At 54.5% G+C, this 25,942-nt stretch overlaps 2 protein-coding genes across 4 annotated transcripts in view; one reads left to right on the top strand and one right to left on the bottom strand.

Annotated features, from left to right (window-relative positions):
- PGS1 (phosphatidylglycerophosphate synthase 1) overlaps positions 1 to 17,343 on the top strand; it is a 38,593-nt gene extending 21,250 nt beyond the window's left edge. Inside the window, exons 8-10 of the mRNA XM_070225875.1 lie at positions 6,676 to 6,824; positions 11,660 to 11,789; positions 16,664 to 17,343. Of these exons, the coding sequence (XP_070081976.1) occupies positions 6,676 to 6,824; positions 11,660 to 11,779 (269 nt within the window). The 3' untranslated portion in view covers positions 11,780 to 11,789; positions 16,664 to 17,343. The remainder of the gene's footprint in view (positions 1 to 6,675; positions 6,825 to 11,659; positions 11,790 to 16,663) is intronic.
- Positions 16,395 to 25,942, bottom strand: part of DNAH17 (dynein axonemal heavy chain 17) — a 110,733-nt gene continuing 101,185 nt past the window's right edge. For all 3 annotated transcript variants that reach the window (XR_011422768.1, XM_070225874.1, XM_023651905.2), the window contains 7 exons: positions 25,467 to 25,658; positions 21,258 to 21,437; positions 20,683 to 20,865; positions 19,382 to 19,564; positions 18,785 to 18,928; positions 17,996 to 18,221; positions 16,395 to 16,756 (listed from right to left, as the gene is read on the bottom strand). Coding sequence is in view for 2 of the 3 variants with exons in the window: in XM_070225874.1 (XP_070081975.1) it covers positions 16,509 to 16,756; positions 17,996 to 18,221; positions 18,785 to 18,928; positions 19,382 to 19,564; positions 20,683 to 20,865; positions 21,258 to 21,437; positions 25,467 to 25,658 (1,356 nt within the window). In the remaining variant the exon portion in view is untranslated. The remainder of the gene's footprint in view (positions 16,757 to 17,995; positions 18,222 to 18,784; positions 18,929 to 19,381; positions 19,565 to 20,682; positions 20,866 to 21,257; positions 21,438 to 25,466; positions 25,659 to 25,942) is intronic.

Below are 25,942 nucleotides of genomic sequence, written 5' to 3'. Positions count from 1 at the left end.
GCGGGGGTCAGGCACAGGGAGGATCTGTGTTGAGCCTGCTGGTGGCCCCGTGAGTGTGGTGATGTGAGGCAGCTCTGCCCGGTCCCTGCCCTTGGGACGCTGACAGGCTAAGTGGAGAGAAACAGCCTTCTCGGGGGAAATGACCACCCCAGCCACCAGATGCCAGTGGATAGCAGTCCAGTCCAGTGACAGGAAGTTACAGGCGCTAGAGTGTATTCTTTAGCATCTTCTGTCTTATCAGGTACTGCTGGGAAGTTGGAGCAGCAGCTCCAGTACCTTGTTGGGAAGAGCACATGTGGAAGCATTTGTTGGCGCAGTGCTGGTTCTGTTCCCTGGGCTGGGTAGAGATGCCGCCCGGGCACACTTCGCTAATTTCTTAGCAGGCTTGAGTGTCTATCACATCTTAATAAATGGGGCTGCTTCAGAGAACCAGAGGAACCTTCCACTATTTAAAGGCATGTAGTAGAGACTTCTTTTGCAACATGGTTTATCTGTGTAGTTTTTATTTGGATCTTTTCAAAGGACGCCTATTCAGAATACTAAGGAGACCCCGTGTGTGCATGCTTTGGTGGAGAGGTTACCACACTTGGAGTCTCGAAGCCTTGTTCTCAGCCCAAATTTACTTTTGGCAAAGATGGAGGGACCTGGTTCAACTTCCATGTAAAATGGGGTGACAGCACTGGGTCATGCATTCGAGTTTCTGTAAAATGACTATGCAGTTCATAGGCGAGGAGAGGCGCCCTGGGAGTGGACGCTGAGCACACAGGGTGGAGGGGCTCTGTGCATCGCAGGTAGACGACTGCTGGACGGGCAGTGGGTCCTGGATCCTAGGTGAGGAGAGGTGACCTCATTGCCTGTCCTTCTGTTGCTGCTCTCCCTGTGGGTCAGTGAAGGGGGACCCTGAAGCTAGAGGTCTTCCCTGCAGCTTCATGGCCTCTGGAGGGGCCATTGCAGAGTGCAGGCTGGGTGGGGGTCCATGTTAGACCCCGGTCAGCTAGCAGCTTTTCGGGTTTTCGGTTTGTCAGTTTCCTGTTGCCTGGCCCTGCTCCTCACCTGGTAGGCATGGTGGGACAGGGTTCTGGGAGTGGGGGTGGCATTCGGACTCCAACGAGAAGTACCTCGAATGCCACAGGAGACTCGCTCGAATGGACCCTGAGGATTTTATTTTTTCATATCTGCTTTCACTTATTGTACAGATGTTAAGTGCCAGGCACTGCACTTCACATGTGTTAGCTCATGTAATAATTTTTTTTCTTATCACTGAAAGTTTGTACCTTTTATTTATTTTTTAAAGATAATTTTTTAAGAGAAGTTTTAGGTTCACAGCAAAATTGAGCAGAAGGTGCCTCCTGCCTCCACACCTGCACAGCCTCCCTCATTAGCGACATCCCCACCAGTGGTGCATTTGTTACAATTGACGAACCTCCCCCAGAGTCCGCAGCTTACATTAGGGCTCATCTTGGTGGTGTACATTCTGTTAATTTGGACACGAGTAGTGACACGCATCCACATTACAGTATCCTACAGAGTCGTTTCACTGCTCCCAAAATCCTCTGTCTCTGCCTGTCCACCCCTTCTTCCCGCCACCTCCTGGTCACCACTGATATTTTTACTGTCTCCATAGTTTTTCCTTTTCCAGAAGGTGATAGAGTTGCAATCACACAGTCTGTAGTCTTTTCAGACCGGCTTCTTTCACTTAGTAACATGCATTTAGGGTTCCTCCATGTCTTTTCCTCACTTGATAGGTCATTTCTTTTTAGTGCTGGATAATATTCCATAGTCTGGATGTACCATGGTTTATTTATCTCCTGCTGAAGGACATCTTGGTTGCATCCAGGGATTTCCCTTTTAAACCTAGGCCTGGTCAAGAGCAGGGCACAGGGGCTGGGAGCACTTGTAAGCGCTGTGTCTACCATGTGCCAACCAGCTAACCTCTTGAGGTCCTGAGAGGCAGGAGCTTGAGGAGAGGCTGAGCGCGCGTTGAGATGTGTCAGGCCCAGCTCGCGTGTCTTCTCAGGTCCTGCTCTGCGGCCAGGAAGCGAGCGGAGAGGTGCTCTACTTCAGGGGACTTCTTGCTGGGAGCAAGAAACATGCAGCTTTCCAGGCCTTGCCCCAGCCCCAGCCCTTCACACAGGGGCCACGTCTATGCTGGGGGACACGGGCTCTGCTTACAGGCGTACATTTTAGGGAAGGATCAGAAAATGAGTTTTAAGATGTCGATTTCGGTGTCATCTGGCTGCAGTATTCTCGTGTTAGCGCAGTGTGTGTGGCTAGGGCGGGGCAGGGCCACTGGATTAAGAGATTTCTGGCTCATGCTGACAGAGGACTCTGTTAATCATTGTAAGAATTGTCACTATTTTTACTGCCTTCCCGATAGGCTGTTTGGCATAGTGCCCAAAGGTGAACTTGTGATGAGAGCTGGGGCAGCTCCACCCTGTTTGCCCAGGGCCCACGTGGGCACCTCTCACCTGAGACTGGCAGGTGTGCTCCGGGGGCGGTGCTGTGCAAACTCCTCGCCTTAGACTGAAGCGTGCCCCAGCCTCGGGGCCTCTTGGAGTGTTTGGTGCTGATCTGTTGTCAGAACAGGCAGATGCTTATCCATTTGAGGATAGGACCGTGATGTCTTCTGTCCCCTCTTGTTTTCATAGGGGTCTGAGAATCCTCTGAAATTTATTGCAAAATATTGTGGGGGAGGTGAGGGCAGGGTGCGTAAGTTTGAATTTTTCTTGGAGAGATCCTGAAAGAAGGCCTCTAACCTGAAATGTTCACAAGCTCCTGCTTCAGATCCTCAAAGCTTTTTAATACTTAATTCAATCCTCGTTTGTTGGAAGAGGCATTATTATTATCACTTCATTTATTTTATTCAAACAAATATATATTGCATGCCTGCTGTGTGTGTGCCCAGAGCATGCAAGGCATTGGGAAGAAATCTTTGGGAACAGGACAGACTGACTCCCTGCCCTCCTCAGGCTGATGGTTTCATGGGAAGCAGACAATAAGCAGCCAAATCTGTTCAAATACAGGGTCAAGTACTGTAGTGGAAAGGGTTCTGAAGAAGACTGAAGCAGGGCCGGGGATCCAGGCCAACAGGCTCTTTTAGATGGGGGTCAGGGAGGGCCCGTCTGAGGAGGTGACAGGGAACACAGACCTCGGACAGTAGAGGACTAGGCAGAGGGAACCAAATGTGAAGCCCTGAGACCATCTAGGCTTGAAGAGCAGCACGGGGGCCAGAGCTGCCAGAGTGGAGTGAGGAGGGCTGCAGCAGTGGGCATGAGACTGGAGGTGGCCGGGGCCTGTGGGGAAGGGCTCAGAGGCCACGGTGAGCAGCGCTGTGGGGAGCCTTTGAGTCGTCTGCTTCGCCCTTCAGAATGATGCTGGGCCTGCGTGGAGGAGGGAGCGTAGGTGCCAGCAGAGCAGAGGCGGGTGTTCACTGTCAGAAGAGGAGACTGGAGTGTCAGAGCTGAGAAGCAGTGGAAGTCTTGGGGCTCCATGGGCAGCCATGTTCTGCACCCTGCTGCGTGTGCACATCGTGGTGAGAGACAGGCCCCCGTCCTCCTGGCACCCCGCGTGGCGGGGCCTCTCCCTGCTCTGTGAACTGCCGTGTTCAGTGCACTCCCTCGCTCTTGTTCCTGCTGTGAAGGCTGTCCCTACCTGGTGGTTCCTGGAATGGGAGAGATGTTGGGCCCAAAGGTCAGGCCCTGGGGAGAGGAGTTGGGACTTCATAAAGGTTTATGGCTTGGCTAGGAAGTGTGGTGTTTCCCGACAGCGAGTCCCTGTCCTGGGCTCTCACCTGTGCGTGTGCTCACTCCAGCGTCCTGAGCAGCAGCGCAGGTTTGACCCAGAGCTCAGAAGGGTCTCTTGCCAAATGAAGACTTCCCAGCTGTCCTCAGGGCACAGACCAATGACTAAAAACTCCTGACTTGGTGAGCTTGAATCTGGAAGGCCTGTAGTCCCTGGCGGCCCTGGCATTCACCTGGAGCACTCTGGGGCGTGTGCTATGTGAGGCCGCCTGCAGTGACGTGGGGCACCCTTCTCTGGGCTTCCCGCACTGCACTAATGCCATCTTGTTGAGGCTCACCCACAGGCGCTGGTCTCGCCATTTATGGTCTTTATCTTTTTTTTGATGGAGAAGGATTGCAGTGCAAATTAGACTACAGGGGTAGCTGGTGGGGTGATCGCAGGCCTCATCAGGTGGTCAGCATTACCCCTTTAATCCCGAGTGCTCACCTCAAGTCCAACCTAGGCCAAAGAGGAAGCCAGCCAAGCCAGGCAGAAGTGGCAGGGAAGAGAGAGGAGACGAGGGATAGGTGTAGACATGCGTTCCCAACGGGGCGATAGTGCTCCCGGGAGGCGAGACTGGTTCCTGGGGAGGGTGCTGAGAAAATCTGCATCTTATGATGGATATACATATGTACGTTACACAAACAGATGTACTGTGTATCTGTGATAGTAAAATTCCATTTGGGGGAGGCGATTAAGAAAAACAGGTCTGGAAAAGTTCCTTCCCATGTCACCATGTGGGTATCAGGCCTCCCTGCTTCTCACTCTCTCCTGGCCCCTTCTGGGCAGGCTTGGGAGAGCCGGCTGGACAAGTAGCACTGAGCAGACCCAGTGTTTATAAGGGGCTGATTTTGGCATCACAAGAGTGGGACGAGTAACAGCAGGGAGTGGAGCTCTTGCCTTTCTGAGGCTGGTGGAGCTCTGGCTTCACCTCGTCTCTCCCAGCTCCAGGCTTTTGTGGAGAGGTGGGGAGAGGGCAGCTGAGCCTAGTGCAGATGGGGGGCCATTATGGTAGAAGACAAGCCTTGGCCATTTTACTTGCATCTCCCTGGGCATCTGTAGCAGTGTGCCAGGGGCCAGCCTGTCCACCCCTGTGGTCTCTTGAGATGGGATAAGGTGAGCCACGTGGTTGTCTGCACAACAGTGGCCCGCTGGGGCGGTACAGTTGATCGGGCAGTACAGTTGATTGAGCGATACACGAAAGCAAGCAAGTGGCTTTGATGTGGCCCCTGTGTGTGTGTGTGTGTGGGGGGAAGCACATTACAGGAACAGGCAGCAGAGCGTCGTCATCTCTTACCCAAGATGTTCTTGGAAATGCTCTTGCTCTGAGTGAGAATTAGGAAATGGCCTTCTATTTTAGGAGCTTGGTGTATATTACATGTTGTTGATTCACTTATGATGATCTTGCGCGCCTGTGGGCCCTGTGAAAGGGTCTTGTTGGCAGAGGAGAGACTGAGGGTGGTGGGAGGGCATGAGGAGGCTGGCCCTGAGCAGGGGAGTGTGGGCCCGACTTGGTCACACTGACGTTAGACTGGGTTTCCTGGGCCACGCGTTCTTGGTGCCAGTGAGGGTGCAGTGCGGAGAAAAGGACAGAGGTCAGGCCCAGATGTGGGCCCTCGTAGGAGGAAGGAAGCCCAGGGTAGCACGTGTCCTTGGGAGGTTAGGTTTGGGGGATGGTCTTTTTAGGAGAAGTAGTTCTGATGGGGGCTGGCCTGTGATAGCAGGCCCTGTAACTCAGGGGAGGGGGACCAAGTTGGGGCAACAGGGTGCAAAGTAGAGGACCTTCCTGTTGTCTGTCACATGACATTTTAGGATTCTGAGAGACCTTCATTACAGAAATGTCACCATGGTGTTGTCAGAGACAGCGAGTTCCCAGGGCAGGGGGATGAGGCAGTACCCACTGCCACATGGCTGCTCATCCCGGGCCTGCTTTTTCTCTGACTGTGATAGCAGCTGGCTCATTTCCTAGCAAAGAAGGGGAAACAGAGTTCTCTGGACAGAAACTTACAGGGCCCCATGGGTTCCCTCCTTCATTAGCCTCTAGTGGACTTGGCCTGTCCGGCCCGGAAGTCCCTGAGTCCCCAGCAGGGACTCTCACTTCTGGCACCCCTTTGGGCTTCACAGTCTTTTATGGTGTGTCAGCAGCCTGAAATAGGGAGAGTTGCGTGTCCCTAGGTAGGAAGGGCCCAGCTTGTCTTCAGGTAGATACAGAATGGAGTAGACTTGTTCTTACCAAGTGCCTTTGTCATCTCCGTATCACAGCCCCACGCCTGCTGGCTTAGATAGAAAGGATTGCTGTTCCCTAGCCTATCGTGTTAGCACGGCAGTAGCTTCTATCCTGAGAAGCAGGTAGGAAGTGAACTCCCATAGGTTGGTGCTCATGGAAGGGTGCCAGAGCCTCTGGCCAGAGTGGGCTGTGAGTTCCCATGGCCAGGATGTGGCTGGGGCAGTTCGGAGAGCAGAGATTAGAGGCCCTGAACTCTCTGGGAGGGGCTCTGGTTAGCATTGAGGGGGGATGTAAGAGCAGGACCTGAGCTCGGGCATTACCAGGTTCCCTTTAAGAACCCACTTCTCGCTGTGCTTGGGGGCAGAGGGCCCAGCGTGCAGTATGGCAGAAGACAGAAGAGCCCATCTCAGCGAGCCGTCCCTGGAGTGCCAGGCTGCCCCACAGACCCTCGCTCCCCAGCAGCACCTGGGGCTGAGGCAGTGTGTCTGCAAGTAGCCTGGGGCGGAGAGCAAGTCCTGTTGTAGCCTGTCCTCTCGGGCTGCAGCAGCCGTCTTATCACCGCAAGCCCAGTGCTGGGCCACTTTTCTCTTAGGTTGAGATGAGGCGTGGAGAGGCGTCCAGCAGATGCTATGCTCATTTCCTGTCTGCACGTTTCCTTTTCCCTGCAGGCCTCTGGCTGTACCTGGCAGGGAGCAGCCTGCCCTGTCTCACGTTGATTGGCTCTCCTAATTTTGGGTACAGGTCGGTTCACCGGGACCTGGAGGCCCAGATTGCCATTGTGACGGAGAGCCGGGCCCTGCAGCAGCAGCTTCACCAGGTTAGTTGGGGCAGTGGGATTTCCTGGGGTGAGTGGGGGTGTAGCTGCGTGCTCAGCCTGCCTGTGTCACTGGGTCCCCTGAGAGCTGACTCTCGCCGTGGTCTCCTGCCAGGGATTGAGAGCAGAGTCAGAAAGTACCAGAGTCCTCACAAGTGTGCCTATGGCAGGGATGGCCGGTCATGAAAGAAACAAAAGGTGGTATTGCTGGGCCATCCTTTGAAGTCAAACACACTCTGACTGCTGCGGCCTCCTCCCCCTGCAGGGGCCACTTCACATCCTGGGGGACTTTTGCTTTCCCCGCACAAGAAGAGAACAGTGTTTTCTCACTGGGATGGCAATACAGCGGTGGTTCCAAACCTCTTCTAAGAATGCACATCACCTATGAAAGGGTGCAGAGGGTTAGGAGCCAGGGCTGCACAGGACCTGGGCCTGCTGGGGAAGAGCTTCAGCAGCTTCCAGTCATTTCTGAAAAGACCAAGGAGGTGCTTCAGAGTTGGGGGAGGGAGAGGCAGGAGGAAGGTTGCCCCCCAGGCAGAAAGGATATGCAGGGAGCCAGTGTCTTTGCAAGTAGAGACAGAGACCAGAAAAAGAGCCAAACCTTCGAAGAAGCCAGAGTGCCGGTGCACAGATGATTCACAGCGCTCACGCACTTTGGGGGCTCCGACCTCCCCCTCACGGCTTTGTCTGCCCTTGAGGCGGTGTGCACCGTCCTTTTGCACTGCTGACTTGGACTCCATTTCATTTCACAGTTGTCTCACTTGGTAATGATCTGGTTTGGGGTTGAATATACGGGAGGTGGTGGCGAGTGCCTGGAGGAGTGCCCAGCCAGGAGCACGGTCCTTTCGTGGTGTGTTCGCAGGGTCTGGAGGTGGGCGGCCTGTGGGGCCCAGCAGAAACTCATGGGCTGCCTCTGCCTCCCAGCCCTGTCGGGATGGCGGTTGGGCAGGTGGGCTCATTTTCCCTTGAGGAACGCCAGTGTCTTGGTATATCTGTGCCGTCTTTCTCATGTTCCTGGTTGTAGTAGGACTTCCTTCCTTGCAGCCCTGAGAGGGAGGAGGCAGGTGTTCTTCCCGACAGTGGGGGAGACGGGACCTGAGAGCAAACCAAACTTGCTTTGGCTGGCTCCACATGTTGGTGTGGACTGGTGATCGAGCACAGGTGGCCCACTGAGGACCCTCCCGCTCTCCTTGGAGGAGAGTTCTCAGAGTGTCTGGTCAGGTCTGTGCTCTCAGCCATTTGGAATTCTGGAGAGCAGCCCTTTCTCCCAAGCCAGGGCTGGAGAGTTACAGGGGTAGGGGACCCTGAGCCCCATGCCTCTGGCCGGCTGGCGACCCACCAACAGGTCCCCAGAAGCAGGGGAGAGACCCCTGTTTCCTCAGTGGGATAGGAAGGCAGTGGTCTCGGCCCTCCTTCCATGAGAGGAGGATTTTATTTTCTGTTTAGAGAATAACAGAAAGTTGCTGAGTCCGTTAGTGCCCTTCTATGAGTCTTCGTGTTGGATTACCTGCAGCACTGCTGACAGACTTCTGAGCGGGCAAGCGCAGGAGCAGTGTGTGTGGAACCTAGACGACGCTTTAGGCTCGGGGTCCAGTGACCTTTACAACACAGCCTTTCCATGGAAGGTGCCAGCTTCCCGCCTGAGTCATGGGATACAGATAACACTGCTGTAGGCCAGCCCTCAGGAGCTTCAGCTGTTGACTTTGTTAAGCTTTTATTCTCCAGTGTTTGGGAATTACTGTTGCGAAATTGTTGGAGCCTTTGTTGATGGACGAGGAAACGGTAACTGCCGTGTTCCCTGGGATCTGCCTCCTGCGATCTGGGAATCTTGTCAGTGCCTGAGTGGGGCCTTGGTGCCGGGAAGGGCTCACGACGGGCGAGAGGAAGTGGCAGCGGTCGTGCTCTGGGTGGCCAGCGGGAGAATCTGATCTGCTCAGCAGGTTTCTTACCATAGTGAGACTTCCAGCAAATGACTGAGGAAGCCCCCACAGCTGAGGTTCCAGCAGGGGACAGATGGCCTTGGAGCCAGGCTGGTGTGAAAGTACAGACCTGCAGCTTTCACTGGCCGAGTCTCCTGGTCCTTTGCCTCCATTGCAGGGAGAGCTGGGTTTCCACAGATGCCTGGTCGGTGAGGGTCTGCCCTGGGTCCGTAGAGAGTCGTTAGTGTGAACTGGCCTTGGGCCAGGACGAGGTCTCCTTGCATCTGGGTTGATTTGGGGGAGCAGGTCCCCCAGGCCTGTGCACAGGGTCCTGGTACTGGCTGCTCTCCCCCACTTCCTGAGTAAGGGGACTGAACCCACATCCTGGATCTTGAGAAAAGCTGGGCCGGTTGTGGTCAGGAGCTGCTTTCCCAAATGACATATTTGGGATATTTTCTTTTTCTTCCCAAACCTGAATCCCAGGGGCTTTTGATTGTGGGAGGGTGGCAGTTCATGCTACTGCAGCTCTTCCGTTCTTCAGAGACACATTGATTTCTGTGCCTTTGAAATGCATTTCTAGATAATTCTGCCTGTATACTTATATACTAGGACTGCAGCCACCCTCCGGAGAGGCCCGTCTGATGCCTGATCCTGGGACTGCCCAGCCACACAACCTCCCCACAGCCCAGAAAGTCCCTAAAAGCCCTGCTGCCCGGGTCCCTGCTCTCAGAAGCCGCCTCTGGAGTTCTCCTTGGGATCCAGAGAAGGGCCCTGTTTGTATCACTTTGGGCACTAGGAATGGGGAGATATTTTTATCAGAATCCGAAGTCCCTCCCTGCACTTAGTACGTACAATAAAAACTGAAAGCTTCCTGGTTTTGTTCAGAGAGCACGGTTTACCACTTGTGACCCCAGAACGACTCCCTTGAACGGCATTGTAACCTCGGTCAGCTGACTTCCTTCTCCATCCCTGTTGTGGAGTCTATGAAGAAAGTTAAGTGTTTCTGGTAATTTAATTGAAATCTTGGCTGTGTATTCATTTGAAAACATAAAGCTGGAGCCGGGTCTGTGGAGATTTCTGCAAACCAGCCCCCTGAGACCAAAGCTGGCTCCTCTGTCAGGCACATCTAGCCGGGGATGGGGTCCTTTGCAGAAGCAATTAGGAGGCTGGAGGGTTAGAGCTGGGATGGAAAAGTCTGGAAGTGCAGCGTGGACCCTGGCCTCAAGAGCACCTATTTCACGACAAAGGGGTGTGAGTGTGAAAAATGTGCAGGAAGAAATGAAGTGGAGACCCTCGATTTCCCCACCCTTGACAGAAAAAGCAGTGGACATACTCTGTTGTGTTCCTCCATTCCGTTCTCTCTGGGTCAGAGGAGTTTGCCAGTGACGCGTCTTCCGTTTCTGCCTCCAGAGAAGACAGCGTGCAGCTGCCCCACGGGATGGGGCGGCATTGTCCCGGGGTTTCCTCTGGTGCTCCTGGTCCTGCAGTGGACAGAGTGTTCTCACAGCCATTGCCGTTGGATCCTCCCCATAGGATGGGAGAGTCGGTATTTTACAGATAAAAGGACATATGATTCAGAGAGGGGCTCACAGCCCTGAGTGGTGGAAGCGGTGAGAATCGCATCCCCTGCCTGCTGCCTGCTGCCCTTCGGAAGCTCCATCAGATCCCTTCTTACTGAAGGCAGCATGCAGCGGGTGTAAAGAGAAGTTTCTTCTCTCAGAGATGCCAAACACACTTTAAGATAGGCTTATATAAATGTTTTGTAGCTTGTTTTTAAATATGAAAGTAATGAATGTTCATTGTAAAAATTAGGAAAAATTAGAAGACACTAGCCCTTTCATGCAGAGATGATCACTGAAGTCATTTTATTATTCCCTCTCTGACTTTTGTTGTGTGTGTATGAAAAGGTATAACTTGCTTTTTTAATGAAATTACTTATATCTAGCATCTTTTGCTTAATATATTGTGCATTTTCCCATATTATTAAATAAGTGTTCTTCTAGAACCATGATTATCTCATGATGAATGCTGTTTTGTCATATGGGTTTATTATATTTAATTGGTTGTTGGACATTTAGGTGGTTTCCAGTTTTTCCCTGTTATAAATGTTGCTAAATGTGGTCAATATCAGTATACAGACTCTTAGTGCATGGTTCTGAGTGCATCGTTATTGTCTTGGGATAAACTCCTACAAGTGGAGCTTTTTAAAACTTTTGATACCTGTTGCTAACTTGCTCTCTAGAAAGGTGGTTCGATTCCCCTTTCTGTCCACAGCATGCGAGTGTCTCCTGGGCCTTTGTCAGCACGGGGCCGTGACGTGACAAAACCACGTTTTGCCAGTTTGGGAGAAGTAAAACTGTCTCATTTAAAAAATATCTCATTTTAATTTGCACTGTCTCATTTAGTGAGGGTGAACTTTTAAATATTTTTTCCACCAGCTGTATTTCTTCATCTATAAATTGCCTGTTGTGTACATGGCTTGCTCTTAAAAGTTTAGAAGCACGGGCTTCTTAGCTTTTCTTTTTTTTTTTTTTTTTTGAGGAAGATTAGCCCTGAGCTAACTGCCACCACTCCTCCTCTTTTTGCTGAGGAAGACTGGCTGTGAACTCACATCCGTGCCTATCTTCCTCTACTTTATACGTGGGACGCCTACCACAGCATGGCTTGACAAGTGGTGCCATGTCCGCACCTGGGATCCGAACTGGCAAACCCTGGGCCGCTGAAGCGGAACGTGCGCACTCAACTGCTGCACCACTGGGCCTGCCCGGCTTCTTAGCTTTTCTAAGGAGTGTTTTGCGGGGCCTGGCCCCCCCGCCCCAGTGGAGTCTCTGGGCTGCTTGACATGCGAGCTTGGGGCCAGCAGGCATGTCACCGGGTGCTGGAGGAGACCCCTAACTCCTGTTTGTTCCTCTTTCTCAGGAGCAAGAGCAGCTGTACCTGAGGTCAGGGGTGGTGTCCTCCGCCACCTTCGAGCAGCCGAGTCGGCACGTGAAGCTATGGGTGAAGATGGTGACTCCACTGATCAAGAACTTCTTCTGAGGACGGACAGGTGCTGGCTCGAGGGCCGCCCCAGCATGGTTTTCCCAGGACTTCACTAGCAGGGCGGTGGTTTCCGCTTTGTCTGGGATTCCTGGGCTCCAGGGCTCTTTGGTCCTTTTGTTGGTTCCATTCCGAGTGGTGTAATGTCTCAGGTCATGGATGGTCTTCATCAAAGTTTTTGAAACCTAATGCTAAATTAGGCAGCTCTTTCCCCTTCCATCAGGTGCTGCCTCTCCCTCAAGTGCCCAGCCTGGCCGTGGTGGGGTCAGCACATGCAGTGCTCTGCGGCCCTGGGGTCAGGGCCTCGTGACGCGGGGGTGCACAGGTGGATTCCGCGTTCCCCTGCTCGAGGCTGAACATGGTCCAGAAGGCAGGAGGAATGGGGGGAGGAAGCGCTTTTGGTTGGGAGAGTGGGTCTGGCCTGCCGCCCTGGCCAGCTGTGCTTGCTGGGATGAGACCGCCAGACCTCAGGGCTGCTGCCTCAGCTCCCTGACGTTTCTGTGACATACACTTACGGAGCTGTGATGTGCTCCATGCTGGCCACAGGTAACAGGTCACGCTCTACCTACTCAGAAGGAACCTGCCGTTAGTGGTGGAGGTGGCTGCTTCACCCAGAGCTGCTGGCTGTGTCCCACAGTGGGACGTGAGTAGGCCTGACCTGAACTGCCCCTTGGCTGTCAGGACACCAGGAGGCCAGCAGGTTGCGGCTGCCGTTAGAGATGGGGGTCTCTCTGTTCCAGATCCCTTCAGACCCTGACCTCACCCCTAGATGGCCCCACATGGGATCAGTGTCCTGGGGCGCTCTGGGTGGAGTTGTCCTAGGCCGTTCCAGGCTCTGCTAGTCCAGCCCTCACTGGGAGGTGAGGATGGGAATGGTTGGACCTTTGGCTTGTGGGGAAGGGGGAGAGAGAAAGAGTCACAGACAAGAATGGAGGCGTGTGTGGCTGGTGTGTTTTCAGCATTGGCTCTCTGTTGGCGGTGTGGGTTCCCGTGGTTCCTGGTACCATGGTTCTCCTCTCAACCTCATTTTTTAAAAAAGTGTATTTTATGTCATCATTTAGTTTTTCTTCAGTATTTTAATTTTTTCCAAATAATGTACAAATTTAGAGAGTAAAATACTAAAAGACCAACAAAATGCAGCTGTCTCTGCATCTGTCTCTCACTCCTGGCTGACTCAAGAGTGGGGAGCCTTGGTTTTGGCCCAAGCAGCCTCTTTTGACTCTTTTATCTGTTTCTTATGTTTACACATGTTCATATTTCTACAAATGTGTATATTGCTTTTTTCCCCCTAAAATATAAACGCTTAAACAAAAAAAAAACCCAAAACATTATACCAATGTCACACCTGATTAAAACGTTAGCAAGAATTCCTTAGTATCATCAAATACCTGGAAGATATTCACAATTCCAATTGCTTTGTAAATATTTTTTATTTCACTTTGACTTTCCCTTGGGTTTGTTCGACCTGAGGCTCCACATAAGGTCTATGCCTAGTGATTGGGTGATGTCACCTAAATCTCTTTTAATCCGGTTCCCTCATTTTTTCCCCTTGCAATTTATTTGTTGAAGAATGAACCTCATTTTTATTAGATCTGCTTAAAAGGTTTTTGTGTCACTTTCTCACAGCAGGACATCTTTAGAACACGTCATGTGTATTTATCAACAGCCAAGGTGCCCTGCCTGTGTGTGTCTCTGCCCAGTCTCTCCATCGTCAGCTGCTTGAACCTCGCCCAGAGAAAGGGCTTCCAGAGAGAAGGCCTCGGCCCCAGGGCATGGCAGCCCGTCCTTTCCATCCCTGCGTCCTGCGTGTGGCCTCTGGAAGAGCCTCACGTGTCTTCCTCTGAGGGCTGGCGGCTCCGACAGTCACCTTCCTGGGTTCTAGAAGGCCGTGCTGGTCTGGCCCACCCAGCCATGCTGTGTGCATGGGGCGCTCCAGTGCTGGGAGCACCTTGTCTTGTTCCAAGAGTGCCTGCAGCCTGTCTCCGCAGAGCCGGGCAGATCTGCCGGTTTTAGGGAACCGGGTGGAGTGGTGGCCACAGCCACACTGCCCTGGGGCAGCAGCACATCACTTAGCACTGTTTGCCTTCAGACTAGTGATTACATTGTCCTGGGGGACAATTAGACCAGAGAAGCCAAAAGAATGTGCCAGGGCACTGGGTTTCTGTTTGGAGAGAGGTTTTCGGTAAACAGCGTGTGCATTCCTACAGATTCTGTGGGACCAGAGTCAACGTTGTGCCACAGCTGGCTTGAGCAATCTGTGGCCGGCTCCCTCCACACTCACTCAGCTCCTCCCTTTGTCTCTGTTCGCTACGTTCAAGACAGTCCTGGCAGGTTCTCCCACCCAGGAGTGCTCCCCGAACCAAGGCTCCCCACTCTTGAGTCAGCCAGGAGTGAGACACAGATGCAGAGAGTGGCCTGCTCCAGGCCTCAGTGCTTTGAGATGCAAAGCGGATTTTGTCCCACCCCCTGTTTTCCCCATCACTGGTTTGCAACCCAAAGGTGAATCATCTCTTGGAAAGTTTGGATATAATTTTGTCAGCTAACCACAGTATGTACGTGTGGAATAAATTACTGTTTTATTTCTGGCTCTAAAGGCAAAATTGGAAAACCTTCCCGTTTCGTGGTTATTACCAGGGATTGAAAATGAGTTGCATGGTGGCCACTGGCAGTTTTATCTCCTCTGGTCAGAGCAGTGGCTCTCCTGTCCCTCCAGCCTGGACATGAAGGGCTGCAGTGACCCCTCCTGGCCAGCAGAGGTGGTTGGCAGCAGCCCGGCCCATCGGCCACAAGTCCTGCCTTCCTCGCCAGAGCCGCAGAGGGGCGGATTCTCCAGGCCACAGGGAGGGAGGCTTTGAGGGAGGTTTTTCCTTCTCCCTCTTAGCCCCCCTGGGCCCCAGGATTATTGTGAATTATTGGCCTCAGAATTTGGGCTTCCAAGACCTCTTCTTTACCCATGGTTTGGGTGAGAATACTCAGAAAAAAGTTTTCACAAAACTTCAGGATCAAGTTGAGCTTAGAACGAGCCCAGGTATTCCTAGGGGGCTCCCTTTACTCTGCTAAAAACATGAAGGGTGCCAGCCTGTGGGCCCTCTGAAGGCTGTCTTATCTGGAGTTTGTGGGCCCTACTAGCTGCCTTCCCTGTGCCCCTGAGTTTCCAGTTGATCGTCTCCTCTTGTCTACCCACTACCCTAACCCTCCTTGAATGGCAGCCCAGTCGCTTTGCTGGAATGTCCTGCATCAGCCATGGAGAGTCAGACAGGTCTGGGGCTCGCTGGTCTCACTTCTGCTGAGATCCTTCTGGATACAGCTAGAAACAACCTCCTGCCAGTCAGATTGGGCACCTGAGGTCTCAGCCAGGTCTGTCCCTGGGCAGCCCCAGGACCAGCACCACAGCAGATGCTTCCCTTGGGGCAGGAGCCCAGGGAGTGAGGGACAGCTGCCTGGCTGCCTCTCGTCCCTTCCCCGCTGGCTCGTGGGCAGGCTGTTGCTGACCACCTTGGGCAGGAGGCTGTGTGTGCTTGTGAACTGCCTTTCCTTGTAGGACACAGTTGTTTTGCTTAGCCCCCTCTCCCTGGATAGCTTGAGGCCTGAAGCACAGATGGGCTGAGGGACTTGTCAGCAGGCACGGGGGGCTCGGCCTTCCTCATCCCACCGCACTGCTTGCTCCCCGATTGCAGTTCACTGCTGGGAAGCCTGGCTTGTTGGGAAGTCACAATTTCTTGGCTGTGGAGCAGTGACCCCCTACTTTTAGATGGGGCACACCCTCTGATAAGCCCTGATCCCTTTCCCCTGCTCACCCCAGGCAGCAAGTTAGGCTGCTCGAGGCAGACACCACCCAGTGTGGGAAGTGAGAGCTGATGGCGAGGGGGAGGGGAGGGAGATGGAAGAAGATGAAAATGCTGCCCAGTAGGAAAAAGAGACTCTGGACTTGAGCAATTTAGTGTGGAAATCAGAGGCCTGGGACCTCCCAGGACACACACGTTTGACGTGGTCCCTGAATCTGTGTTCATTATGTCCTGTCTCAGCCATTTCAGAAAGTGGGCAGTTGATGGGGAGGCGCATCTGCTACACACACATGGCATCTCTGTGGATGGGTTTGTTCTTCAGGATCCCGGGGTGGGGAGGGACCATTCCCATCATTGAGGAAGGCTTTCTTGTCCTTGAGAGAAGGCAAGGTGTGCTCGGGGATTGTCTGTGTGGAGGTGGCAGCTCCTGTTTGTGGGAACGCCCTGGCCCCTCATTGCTGGGTCGTTTGCATGTGGCATCTGGCCAAGGGTGTGGTGCCACACCTTCATCCCATGTGCTGCTTGTGGGGAAGAGTAAACCCGACTCACCCCTCTAGGAAGTCAGGATTTAGGGGTTTGGTTTCTGGGGGTGCTTGTCCCAGCTGCTGAGAATCGGGGCCTTACCACCAAGCCTGTGTCAGGCCCCTGGTGGCCATCAGGCACCGAGCTGAAGGCCAGCTGAAGGGAATCAACGGGCACAACTAAGTGACTGCATTGTTTTGATCCCATCCGCACCCCTCTTGCAGGCTGCCCTCCACCCTTTGGCTAGTCCAGATGTGCACGGTTATAAAGTGTTTTGATGATTTAGGAGAACAAAAAGCAACTATGAGTTCCTGTAAAAATAAGTGATAATTGCAAAGCTGGGTTTCTAACTGTAAATTGGAAGCTGTGGTAGGATCTGGCCCAGGGGAGCCTGGGCCTTGAGGCAGGACCCAGGGAGCGAGCTAGACCTGCAAGAGCAGTGCCACAGCTGCCAGGATCCACTTTGCTGCCTTCTCTTTGGTCTTCAGGTTAAAGGTCCAGACGTAGGTGGGGCCTCGGATGCGTGTTTTGTACACAGGACACTCATATATGTTCTTGGTCTCCATGCGGTCCACAGGAATGGCCTTGATGAAGATGACGGGCATGGCTGGCGTCAGCTCTTTTAGCCGAGCTTCAGCGATGACTCCGGTCTGGGTGTCCCAGCGGGCTCCTGTGGGGACAGCACGGCTGAGGGTCAGGGTGGCCTGTGGTGAGGTGACTGGTTCCTGTCTGGTGTGCTGGCTGTGATGGAAGGGAGGGGCTGGAAGGGAGAGGTCTGGCCTTGCACTCCCACCCCTGCAGAGATAGGCTAGTGCCCCTGCGACACCGGCTTTGGCCCCCCTCCTCCAGAGAGCTCAGGCCAGGTGCTGGACTGGCACGGGAATTGCCAAAGATGGAGTTGCAAAGAGGACTCCGTAGATGACTGTGCACGCTGTGACTGCCCAGGTGTCTCGCCATGCTCTGAGGAGCAGCTCTGCGTAAGGCTCTTGGTCCTGTCGTTTACACGGGCTGTGTTCAGAGCCTCATCTCTCAGCCTTCTTAGTTTCAGTGGCAGGAATCGTAACTCAGCTGACAATTACAGGAGAGTCCCTTCATATGGAATGTCTAAACTATGTGTACATACACAGTATAAATAATTACATGTACGCACATATAATTGTTACGTGTCTTTAGCCAGACTGCTATTATTTCTACTCACCCTATTTAATGATATTTATATTTCCTGTCTGTAGTTCCAAAATAAACATGGAGAATGTCTGCTGCTGTGCTTGTCTTTGGTGATGTGGGAATTGGGGAGCCCTGAGCCTTTAGCTAAGCCCTGACACCCCCACACGTCAGGGTGACGTCAGTCGCTGAGTAAGGCGGAGGTGTGTGGTGGAGTAGCTGGCTCTGAACTCGGAGTGGGTCTGAGGAAATGGGCCTGTCTGGCCTCTGCTCCGCGCAGGACAAGGCTGATGTGGGAGGGGACTGAATGAGCGCCTGGCCTCACTCCCCTCCTGCTGCTAGGTCCCGGCCACAGCGGGGGACTAGGACAGGAGCTGGGCAGAGGTGGGCTCCTGGACATCAACCCTCACCCCAAAATGCCCATCTATCCTGGGCTCCCTGCTCCAAGGCCTGGGAGGGCTGAGTTCCTCATCACCCCAAAACAGGCACTCACATCTGAGGATAAGCCTGCCATTTTCAGCAGAGCAGATCCAGGCTGGTTGCCTACACTGGCGTGTTTTTGGTCACAGCCTCTCAGCACATTCTCAGAATCATGTCACCTGTCTCACAGGCCCCCCGTGAGCGCCTCTCTCCCATCCTGCCCCCTCACAGCACGCACACAGCCTGTCTTTGCCAGAGCTACTTTCTCTCTTCCAGCCAAGGAGGACTGGCTCTGGAAGCTTCCACAGACGGGCCCCCTTGTTACCTTCCATGAAGAGCCCGTACACATAGGAGCCCTCTCTGGGGGGAGCAGTCATGTCCTCCCGGTTCTTCTTGGTCACTTCCACAGACAGACACATCTTGTCCAGCGGCCACTCATTCTTCCTGGCCATGGACTGCATGATGGCGGTGAGGAAGGACTGGGGGTTGAAGAAGCCGGCCAGCCACACGGTGGTGGGCAGGGCAAAGTCTGTTGTCCAGGCCTCGAGCTCCTGGAAGGAAACGTGAGCAGGCATAATGCTAGAACCTTTCGTGCGCATCTCAGCAGAGCGCCAAGAGGGCCCTGGAGATAAGAGATCAGTGCAGTTCGGCCGCCTGCCTGTGACGTGGCTTTACTGTCTGGCTCCATGTTAAATGAGGGAACGGGAAGAGAAGGGTCAAGGAAGGATAGCTTAACTTTGAGGACAATCTGGAAGCCCAAAAAAGGCTTTTGCTGTCGTCACCTCGCCGCTTTTAGAAGGCAGCTAATCTGATGGGGTTCACAGGCTTTTGAGCTCTGTTAGAGAGAGCTCTCTATATTTGTGTTGATGGAAGCTGCTCTCTCTCTAAGCTTACTGTTTTCTTCCTTTAGGAGGAAGTGCCTGCATTGTCAGGCGTCTTTGTGGCGTGGGCCAGGCCCTTCCGGCCCTGCTCTGACAAAGGCCAGGCCAGCAGGGGCCTCCAGGCCTCAGGGCGGGAACATATGTTCCCCCTTCCCAGCCCTGTTCCTGCCGGCTCTGGGGGCGGGGTCTGCTGAGTGTCCCGGCAGGCAGCGACTCCTATGGAAAACTCTTACCCTGATGCGGAGCAGCAGGTCAGCATACCAGGCCGCTAGGCCCATCATGGAGGGATAGGCCCGGGCCACCCACGTATCGGGCACAGTGTCGTAGAACAAAGCCGTGGACAGGTCTTCCATGTCGGTCGTGATGGTCAGTTCCCCCTAAGGGACACACAGATGGAAGTGCCTAGGGTCCTAGGCTGTGCCTCTCGGCAGGGACGCAGACCTGGTCAGTTGTGTGCCTTGTTTGACCTGCTCTTGGCAAGGTGGGAGAACCCCCTCCCTGCCCCCTGCGTGTGTTGTGAGTTGTTGAGAATGTAATTTGACACGGAGTGTGGGTCAGTGTGGTGCCTCTGCAGATGCCCCGCGGTGGCCACGCCAACATTTCCTGCCAGGGAACAGTCTAGATGACCTCCATGGCCTGTTGTGGAGCACCTACAACTCTAGGCCAGGGAATGCAGAGGAGGCAGTGGCATAGTGAGCCTGAGGGGCCAGGCGCCCAGTGGCCTGGGCTTTATTGTTTGGTTTGTGGCCAAGGAGGTGAGTCAGCCTGCGGCCGCCGGCCCACTTCCTAAGTCATGTCCCCGGGGCCTGGCTGACCCATATTTTTTTCACCTTCAGCCCCAGGTTCAGCTCCTTCAGTGAACGGCGCATTTCGTTGGTTAGGATGTTCATTCTTTCACATTCTTGAAAGGCGACTACCACGTAGGGGGTCTTTTCAGCTGCTTTCGCCATGATCTCGGCCATGTTGAACGTTTCCGGGATCTTCTCTAGGATCTCGTCCAGCACAGCCTTCACCTGGAAATCAGTCCCAATAAGTCCCGTCATGCATCTGCACCTGCCAGCCCTCCCCCAGCATCCAGGTCAGGTAGCTGCCCCGGACGTTCACAGCTCCAAATCTGGGAACAAAGGGAAGTGGAGTTGCTGAAAAATCAGGATCATGGAGGTGCAGCCCCACGTTTGACAAGGAGAAGGGAATCTTGGCCAAGAGGCTTTGATGTTCTAGTCCCATTGTCACGGCCATATGGCTGTGGCCATGGGAGCATCAGGCTTCCCTAGCCTGGTGCCTTCAGACATCCTGAGATGTGCCAGCTTCCTTCCCCCATCAGATCATCTGGCAGTCATGGGATTGTGACCTTGTCCTCCATGTGGGCTGTCTGCAGGGACTGTGCTGGTCACACTCTCTCAAGGGGTGGCCCACATGGGGTCACGTACACCATGCCCATCAGTAGATTTCTGGTTTCAATCATCAGATCTAGGAAAGGTCCCAGGGCCTCATAGCACTGAGGGTCTTCCAATCAAGAATTTGGTCTGCTTACTGGGAAGCCCAATACTTAGCTAATTTTTAAGAGAACTTGTCCAGAATATATTAAAAAGTGCAAAGGTGCTAATGCCTCATGAGATGGCAGAGGTGACCCAGACAGGTGAGAATTTATTGAAACATTCTCCGAGCTCTCTGCTTCGAGTGTTTGTGGGATCTGCCCACTGTTACCATCTAAGCTCATCTGGAGGACTGTTCTGTTGTGTCTGGAGTGTCCTGTAAGGGCCACACTTGCTCTCCCAGGACTTTTGGCTGCTGCTCTTGTGCTCGCTGGGCAAGGTTGGAGGATGGCCTGCACTCTTCCCTGGCACCCAGGTGGTGAAGTTAGAAGGCTCAGGGAGGGTGGCCGGCCGAGATGCGCCCAAGTACCTGAACATCTCCTGCCTCTCTAGGCCCTGGATACTCTTGCTGAGCCTACATCTGCCATTGGGACCTGGTAGCCAGCCTGCAGGCCCAGCCCGCGAATTTCTGATTCTCAGGTCTGGGGTGGGGCCTGAGTGTGGGTGCTGACAAGTCCCCACTGGGGTGGACTTCACGACCCCCAGTTCTAGGCCCTGCCCTTTTGCTGTCGCTGGATGGATATTAGGGTGCCTGCCTTCTCCTCGCGAGAGACTCCTGTGCCTGCTCCCGAGTCGGTCTCTTTGGGCTGCATTTCCAGGACAGTGCGGAACAGCTTCTCTGAGGTGACCGTCAAAAAGCCAATCTCTGCGTTGGGGTGCAGGCCGTACAGGTAGGGACTCTCGGGGGGCAGGTTCTCGTCGATGTATTCGTGGTAGCTCTGAAAAGGGGCGGTTGGTAAGCAGGCTGCCAAGGTAAAGCTGTGCAAGCTGGAACCTGTGTCCTCCGTTTATTAAGCATTTCTTACTAGAATGTTCCACCCACGTCTTGCTCTCTGTACAAACCCCACTGGTTCTCCAACCTGCTTTTTGGACCGCCCCCCTTTGCTCCCCAGCTACATAAAGGAAGTTTCCACTCTCCCTCCCCAGAGGCTGCATTTCAAGCCCTCTCTTACTTTGGAGGCCTGGCTTCTTGCTCAGTTATTGATATTCTGTTTGTGACGCACGACTCTCACAGGGAGCCAGCCCGGACGTCATTAATCTCTGTAGTGGCTGCGTCACAGAGTGAGCTCCTGTTTCGTTTGTTATCGTCCCCGAGAAGCAGCTCCCTCACCTTGTAATCCAGGTTGGGGGGTATCTGAAACCCCGGGGCCAGCAGGATCTCTCCCTCCAGCATCTCTGCCCGGATGTACTCCGCCAGGTACGTCCTGCAGAGCCGGCGGTCCCAGTCATCCGTGATGTGGCCGCCGTACATGATTTCCCCAAAGAGGTAGCGGAGGTCGTCCCAGGGCACCTGAAGGAGCACGGAGGCGGTTAGGGGAGGGTGCCCCTGCCTGGCTGTGTCTGTACAAACGAACGTCAGGCCTAGGGGCTCAGCTGTTGTGTGAGGGCCCTCTCCTCCACAGCAGCTGCTTCTCCTCTGTCACCCCTGCCTCTTCCTCGCCCACCAGGCCTGAGGCTCACCTGTTGCCCTCAGTCCAAGGCGCACCTTTCCTCCCTGTGCCACTGCCCTTCAGTCTGACTCTGTTGGCCAGCTGCCCTTGTCACTCTCTTTCCCCTTTGGCTTCTCTCATGAGGGGCCCTCCTCCCTCTGTCTCAGACTGCGCTTCCACCCCTAACCAGGGACGACCCCGGCCCTCCACCCGCAGCTTCCTCTGCACTTTGCATTGACAGTGACCTCGCTAGAGCTCATCTGCCAGAACCCCGAACTCCACACGTCCACCCCCAGCCCCAGCTCACTTTCTCTGCCTGTTCCTCCCTCTGTTATCCACGCTCAGACGTGGAGCCATCTGTGACTCTTTCCCTTTGCTGTCCACTTTCAGCAAAAGCAGTTTAATTCTATGTGATTGGGTGTTGGCTCTCAGGCACCGCGTATCTTTTTGGCCATGAGATCCAGTTAGTCGTATCTTCAGATGCACGATTGAGTCTTCCCTCTGAGCCCGGCTGAGGTCGCCCGGGTCATTCCTTGCTTGTTGCTCCATTCCCAGCAGCTCGTAGCCACGCGTGCCTCTGACGGGGCTGCAGCGCGGTGAGCTTCGCACAATAACTTACCGACCAGAACCTTGGCTCCCAGGGCTTAGAACACGGGCCACAGTGGGCAGTGCGCACGCGCTCAGCCTGCCACCGCCAGCCCCACAGCCTGCCCTCAGCTACTGCCACTGCTCTCCACCTCCCTTGTGCTTCTGCCTTCTGCCCTCAGCCTGAACGCCCTCTCAGTCGCCACTCGCCAAAACGCCACTCATCCTCTGAAGCCAGCTCAAACGCGGCCTCCTCTACAGAGCGGCGAATGTGTCTCTCCGGCCTCCAGGACCCTGGCGTGTGGCTCCTCCTGCCCAGGGCTCCAGCACAAGTACTCGGGAGCCACAAGTTAATTCCAAATTTCCCAGCAGCCGCTTGGGAAGAGTGAAAAGATCACCCCAACAGGCAATCAGCAGAAAAATTAACATGGTATTTTACATTCTTTTTTTGTACCAAGCTTTTGAAATCCAGCAAAAAAAGAAAACACCCCAGGTGTATTTTACCCCCCCAGTTTGGACGCCCTGCCTGTCACGTGGGACCTCGCTGCGTGCGCCTGGCCCGTCAGTACGTTTGCACCCCTGCGTTTTCTCCAAGGATGCAGCTCCGTGCGTGCAAGCAGGGCATTCGTGTAAGGTGGTAACTGCACCGTGCCTTGCCTAAAGCAGCTGTCTACCAAATACTCGCAAATTAAAGTTAATTGAATAAGAACTTGATGAATCAGTTGTCTGATTTGGTCTCATGAATTTATACTCAAAATACTAGTATTCTCTAAATTGTCATTTTGTGACTTAAAATTTTTTCTTTTCTTGGTTATCTTGAGTATGAGCTGAGCTGCTGTTTCTGCATTTTTCTTATTGGCTTTGGGGACAGCTGCTGTTTCCCTGTGAGAAATAGCTGGGTTGGGCACACTGCCCTCTGCCTCCCTGGCCCCCACGACCCACCTCCTGGGGACAGTCCTCCCCGAGGGCAGGGAGGCAGTGGGACTAACTACCAGGGACGGCTGCCACCCGTGTTCCCACACCTGCCGGTTGAGATCCCTGAGTGCTCATCAGAGACGCAATGCCAGGCCTCTCCCTGAGGGTCTGAGTCAGCCGGTCTGGGTTTGACCAGCGCTCCAGGGTGGGAAGCACTGATCTATACTCCTTGGTATCGGGAGGACGGAACGGGCCGTGGGATGCAGATGACATCATCACAGGGGGTTACTTCACGTGGCCTCCCCGGGGCCACGAGCTCGGATGAAGGAAGGGCCACGTGGTACAGGCCTGGTGCGCAGGGCCTGACCGCGACACTGCTCAGCGGGGCACAGGCTTTCCTTGTGTGCCGTTTGCCCATACCCCGCTGGTCACTGGAGCGCGCAGTGCACGTCCTCAAGCAGTCCTTAGCCACCTGGGATTCTGCATGTGTGTGAGTGTGTGTGAGCGTGTGTGTAATGGGGAAGTGTCTAAGTAAACGTCTTCAAGTTCCGTGCAGGGCTGTGCCTCCCACACGCATATGCCCGAGAGAGCTGCTCCAACGAAACTGCGGTGATGGAAATCCTCACACATCCTCTCCCTCGCGTTTCTTTCTTTGTGTTGGTGTCAGAAGACGTGCTCCTGGGTTCAGCTCAGCCCTGTTGTGGGTGAAGCCACCGCCAGCACCGTGTCCTGCCCTCTGCATATGGAGCCCACCCTGCCCGCCGCTGCGCGGGGCGCGGGGGCCGCCTGCCGGCTGTGCTGCCCTCCTGCTCGCCCACCTCCTCCGAGGTTGGGTGTTTTTCCGGGGAACTGAGCAGACAGACAGACAGCCCTCCAGCTCCCACTGGGGCGCGATCCTGGGAGGCCGTCTTTCTCCACAGTCTGGGCTGGCAGCTCCATTGTGGCTGCCGAGGGGCAAGGTGGTTTCACATCATCGACTGGCAGAGGTCATCAGAGGTGGGCCCCTTGTAGTTGTTGCAGGCTGCCCATGGGGAGTGGACGTGCAGCGCTGTGCTTGCCCTTCCCTCCCTGGACTTAGTGTCCCCCCTCCCACCCACATTTATTACAATATTGTGTGGACAGAGGAGGGGTTCCCCTGGCTCCAGCGCTCCTAGGCGCGGCGGGGCACGTCCCGCCTGTCCTTGCTTAACCGCCAAAGCTTTGAGGCTGGGGTGTTATCCTCAGTTAGCGAGGGGCCCAGCTGGGCTTCAAACTCAGGCTCCTGGGCACCGGCGCCATTTCTACCATGCCACAAAGGGGTGGGCGCCTCCTTGGCCGCCTGGGCGCTTGGAGGGGCTGCTGCCCGGTTCAGCTGTCTGACCACCTCGCTCCCTCACCCTGAGCAGGGTCTCGGGGCCTCTTGGGCAAGCCAAGTGCTGCTCTTACTCCCTGTCCACCTGTCGGTGTGAGAAGGCGCTGGTTCCACAGTCCTTGTCACTAGTGATTGGGGACAAGAGGAGGAACCCAAGGTTCATGGGGTACACAGCCCTTTGCCTCCTCCTGGGGTCACAGAGGCAGGTGTTGTGTCAGCGCCAGGCTTTTCCTGAGTAAGATCGTGGAAGAGCCGAGAGAGGTGGGGAGGACTGCTCTCAGTCCCGATGAGACGGCCAGGCCTGGGGTTCTCTGGATGGGCGGGCGCTGGGCCATCCACGGGGGCAGTGCCGCTGACCGCAGGGCTCCCATGTGCATTCACCTGCACAGTTGGTCCCACACCTGCACTCACGTCCTCTAGGCCACGCAGGCCTCCCCTCGGAGTCTGCAGTCGGCCCGCTTGCACCTCACTGCTAGACACGGTTCCTGTAGGACGCGGGCTTCCTTTTCATCCTCTGTAGCTGTATGCATATGACTACACATTCATCTTAATTTTCAATAAAAATGAAAGGAAGCGTTCCCGTCTTTCCAGGGGGCTGTTTTGGCCCTCCCTCTAGACCGGGGTTCTGTCTCCAGACGCTGAGCATTGGCGAGCCCCAGGGCCCCGGAGGCCTTTCCTTGTCCCCTCCCAGCTCACGCCGCCCAGCAGTCCTGCGCTTCCTGGAGGAAATTCATGTTCAGGTGCAGGACGGGCAGATCCCCAAAGAGATACGACCCCCATGGAGTGTGACAAGTAGAAAAAAATTGCCAGACAGCTGACAACTGCAGGAGGTGGTGGCAGAGGACTGGCTAATAAGTATACCAGGTTGGTGGGATCGTAGGTGATCCTGCTGTTTTCAGATTTTCTTTGGCTTGTGAAACCTATTTAACGACTCTTAAGCATAAGACAAGTTACAAGAAAGAGAGGGAGGGAGGGGAAGGCTGGATTAGGGGAGAACCGGGCTGGGTGCCAGGTGAGCCGGTGGCCCACGTGCCCTTACCTTGGTGTTGGCCTCCAGGTAGTTGTAGAGCACGTTGATGGAGATGGTGAGGTCTCCGTTGTTGAAGGGGTACGACCTGTTCCAGCCCTGGGCCCCAAACTTGCGCCGCTCGGCCACCACAGCATGGAAGTAGCACAGGGCGAAGAGAATGCACTTGAACTCGATCTCCTTGGTGCACATCTCCAGGGTGTCCTGTGGAGGCGCACGCTCCGGGTCAGGCAGCACCCGCACAGAGACGCCCCGGGCGGGACCAGAGTCTTGTCTTTGCCAGCTGCTTTGCAGGGGTGCAGGTTGGGTGAGTGGGGTACAGGTGGGTGGGGGGTAGGGAGATAAAGCCATTTATCTCTGAGCTGGTCTTTATGCTCTGAGCTGGTCTTTCGAGTCCCCTCCCCCGGTTTGTAAAGGCTGGGGTGGGGAACACTTTGTTATTCTTGTTTCTTTCAGAAATGCAGTTTTATCACTTAAGTTCTGATTAC

Source organism: Equus caballus, chromosome 11 (assembly GCF_041296265.1).
Source record: "Equus caballus isolate H_3958 breed thoroughbred chromosome 11, TB-T2T, whole genome shotgun sequence".
Classification (NCBI taxonomy): Eukaryota; Metazoa; Chordata; class Mammalia; order Perissodactyla; family Equidae; genus Equus; species Equus caballus.
This window is presented reverse-complemented; position numbering and strand designations above follow the sequence as displayed.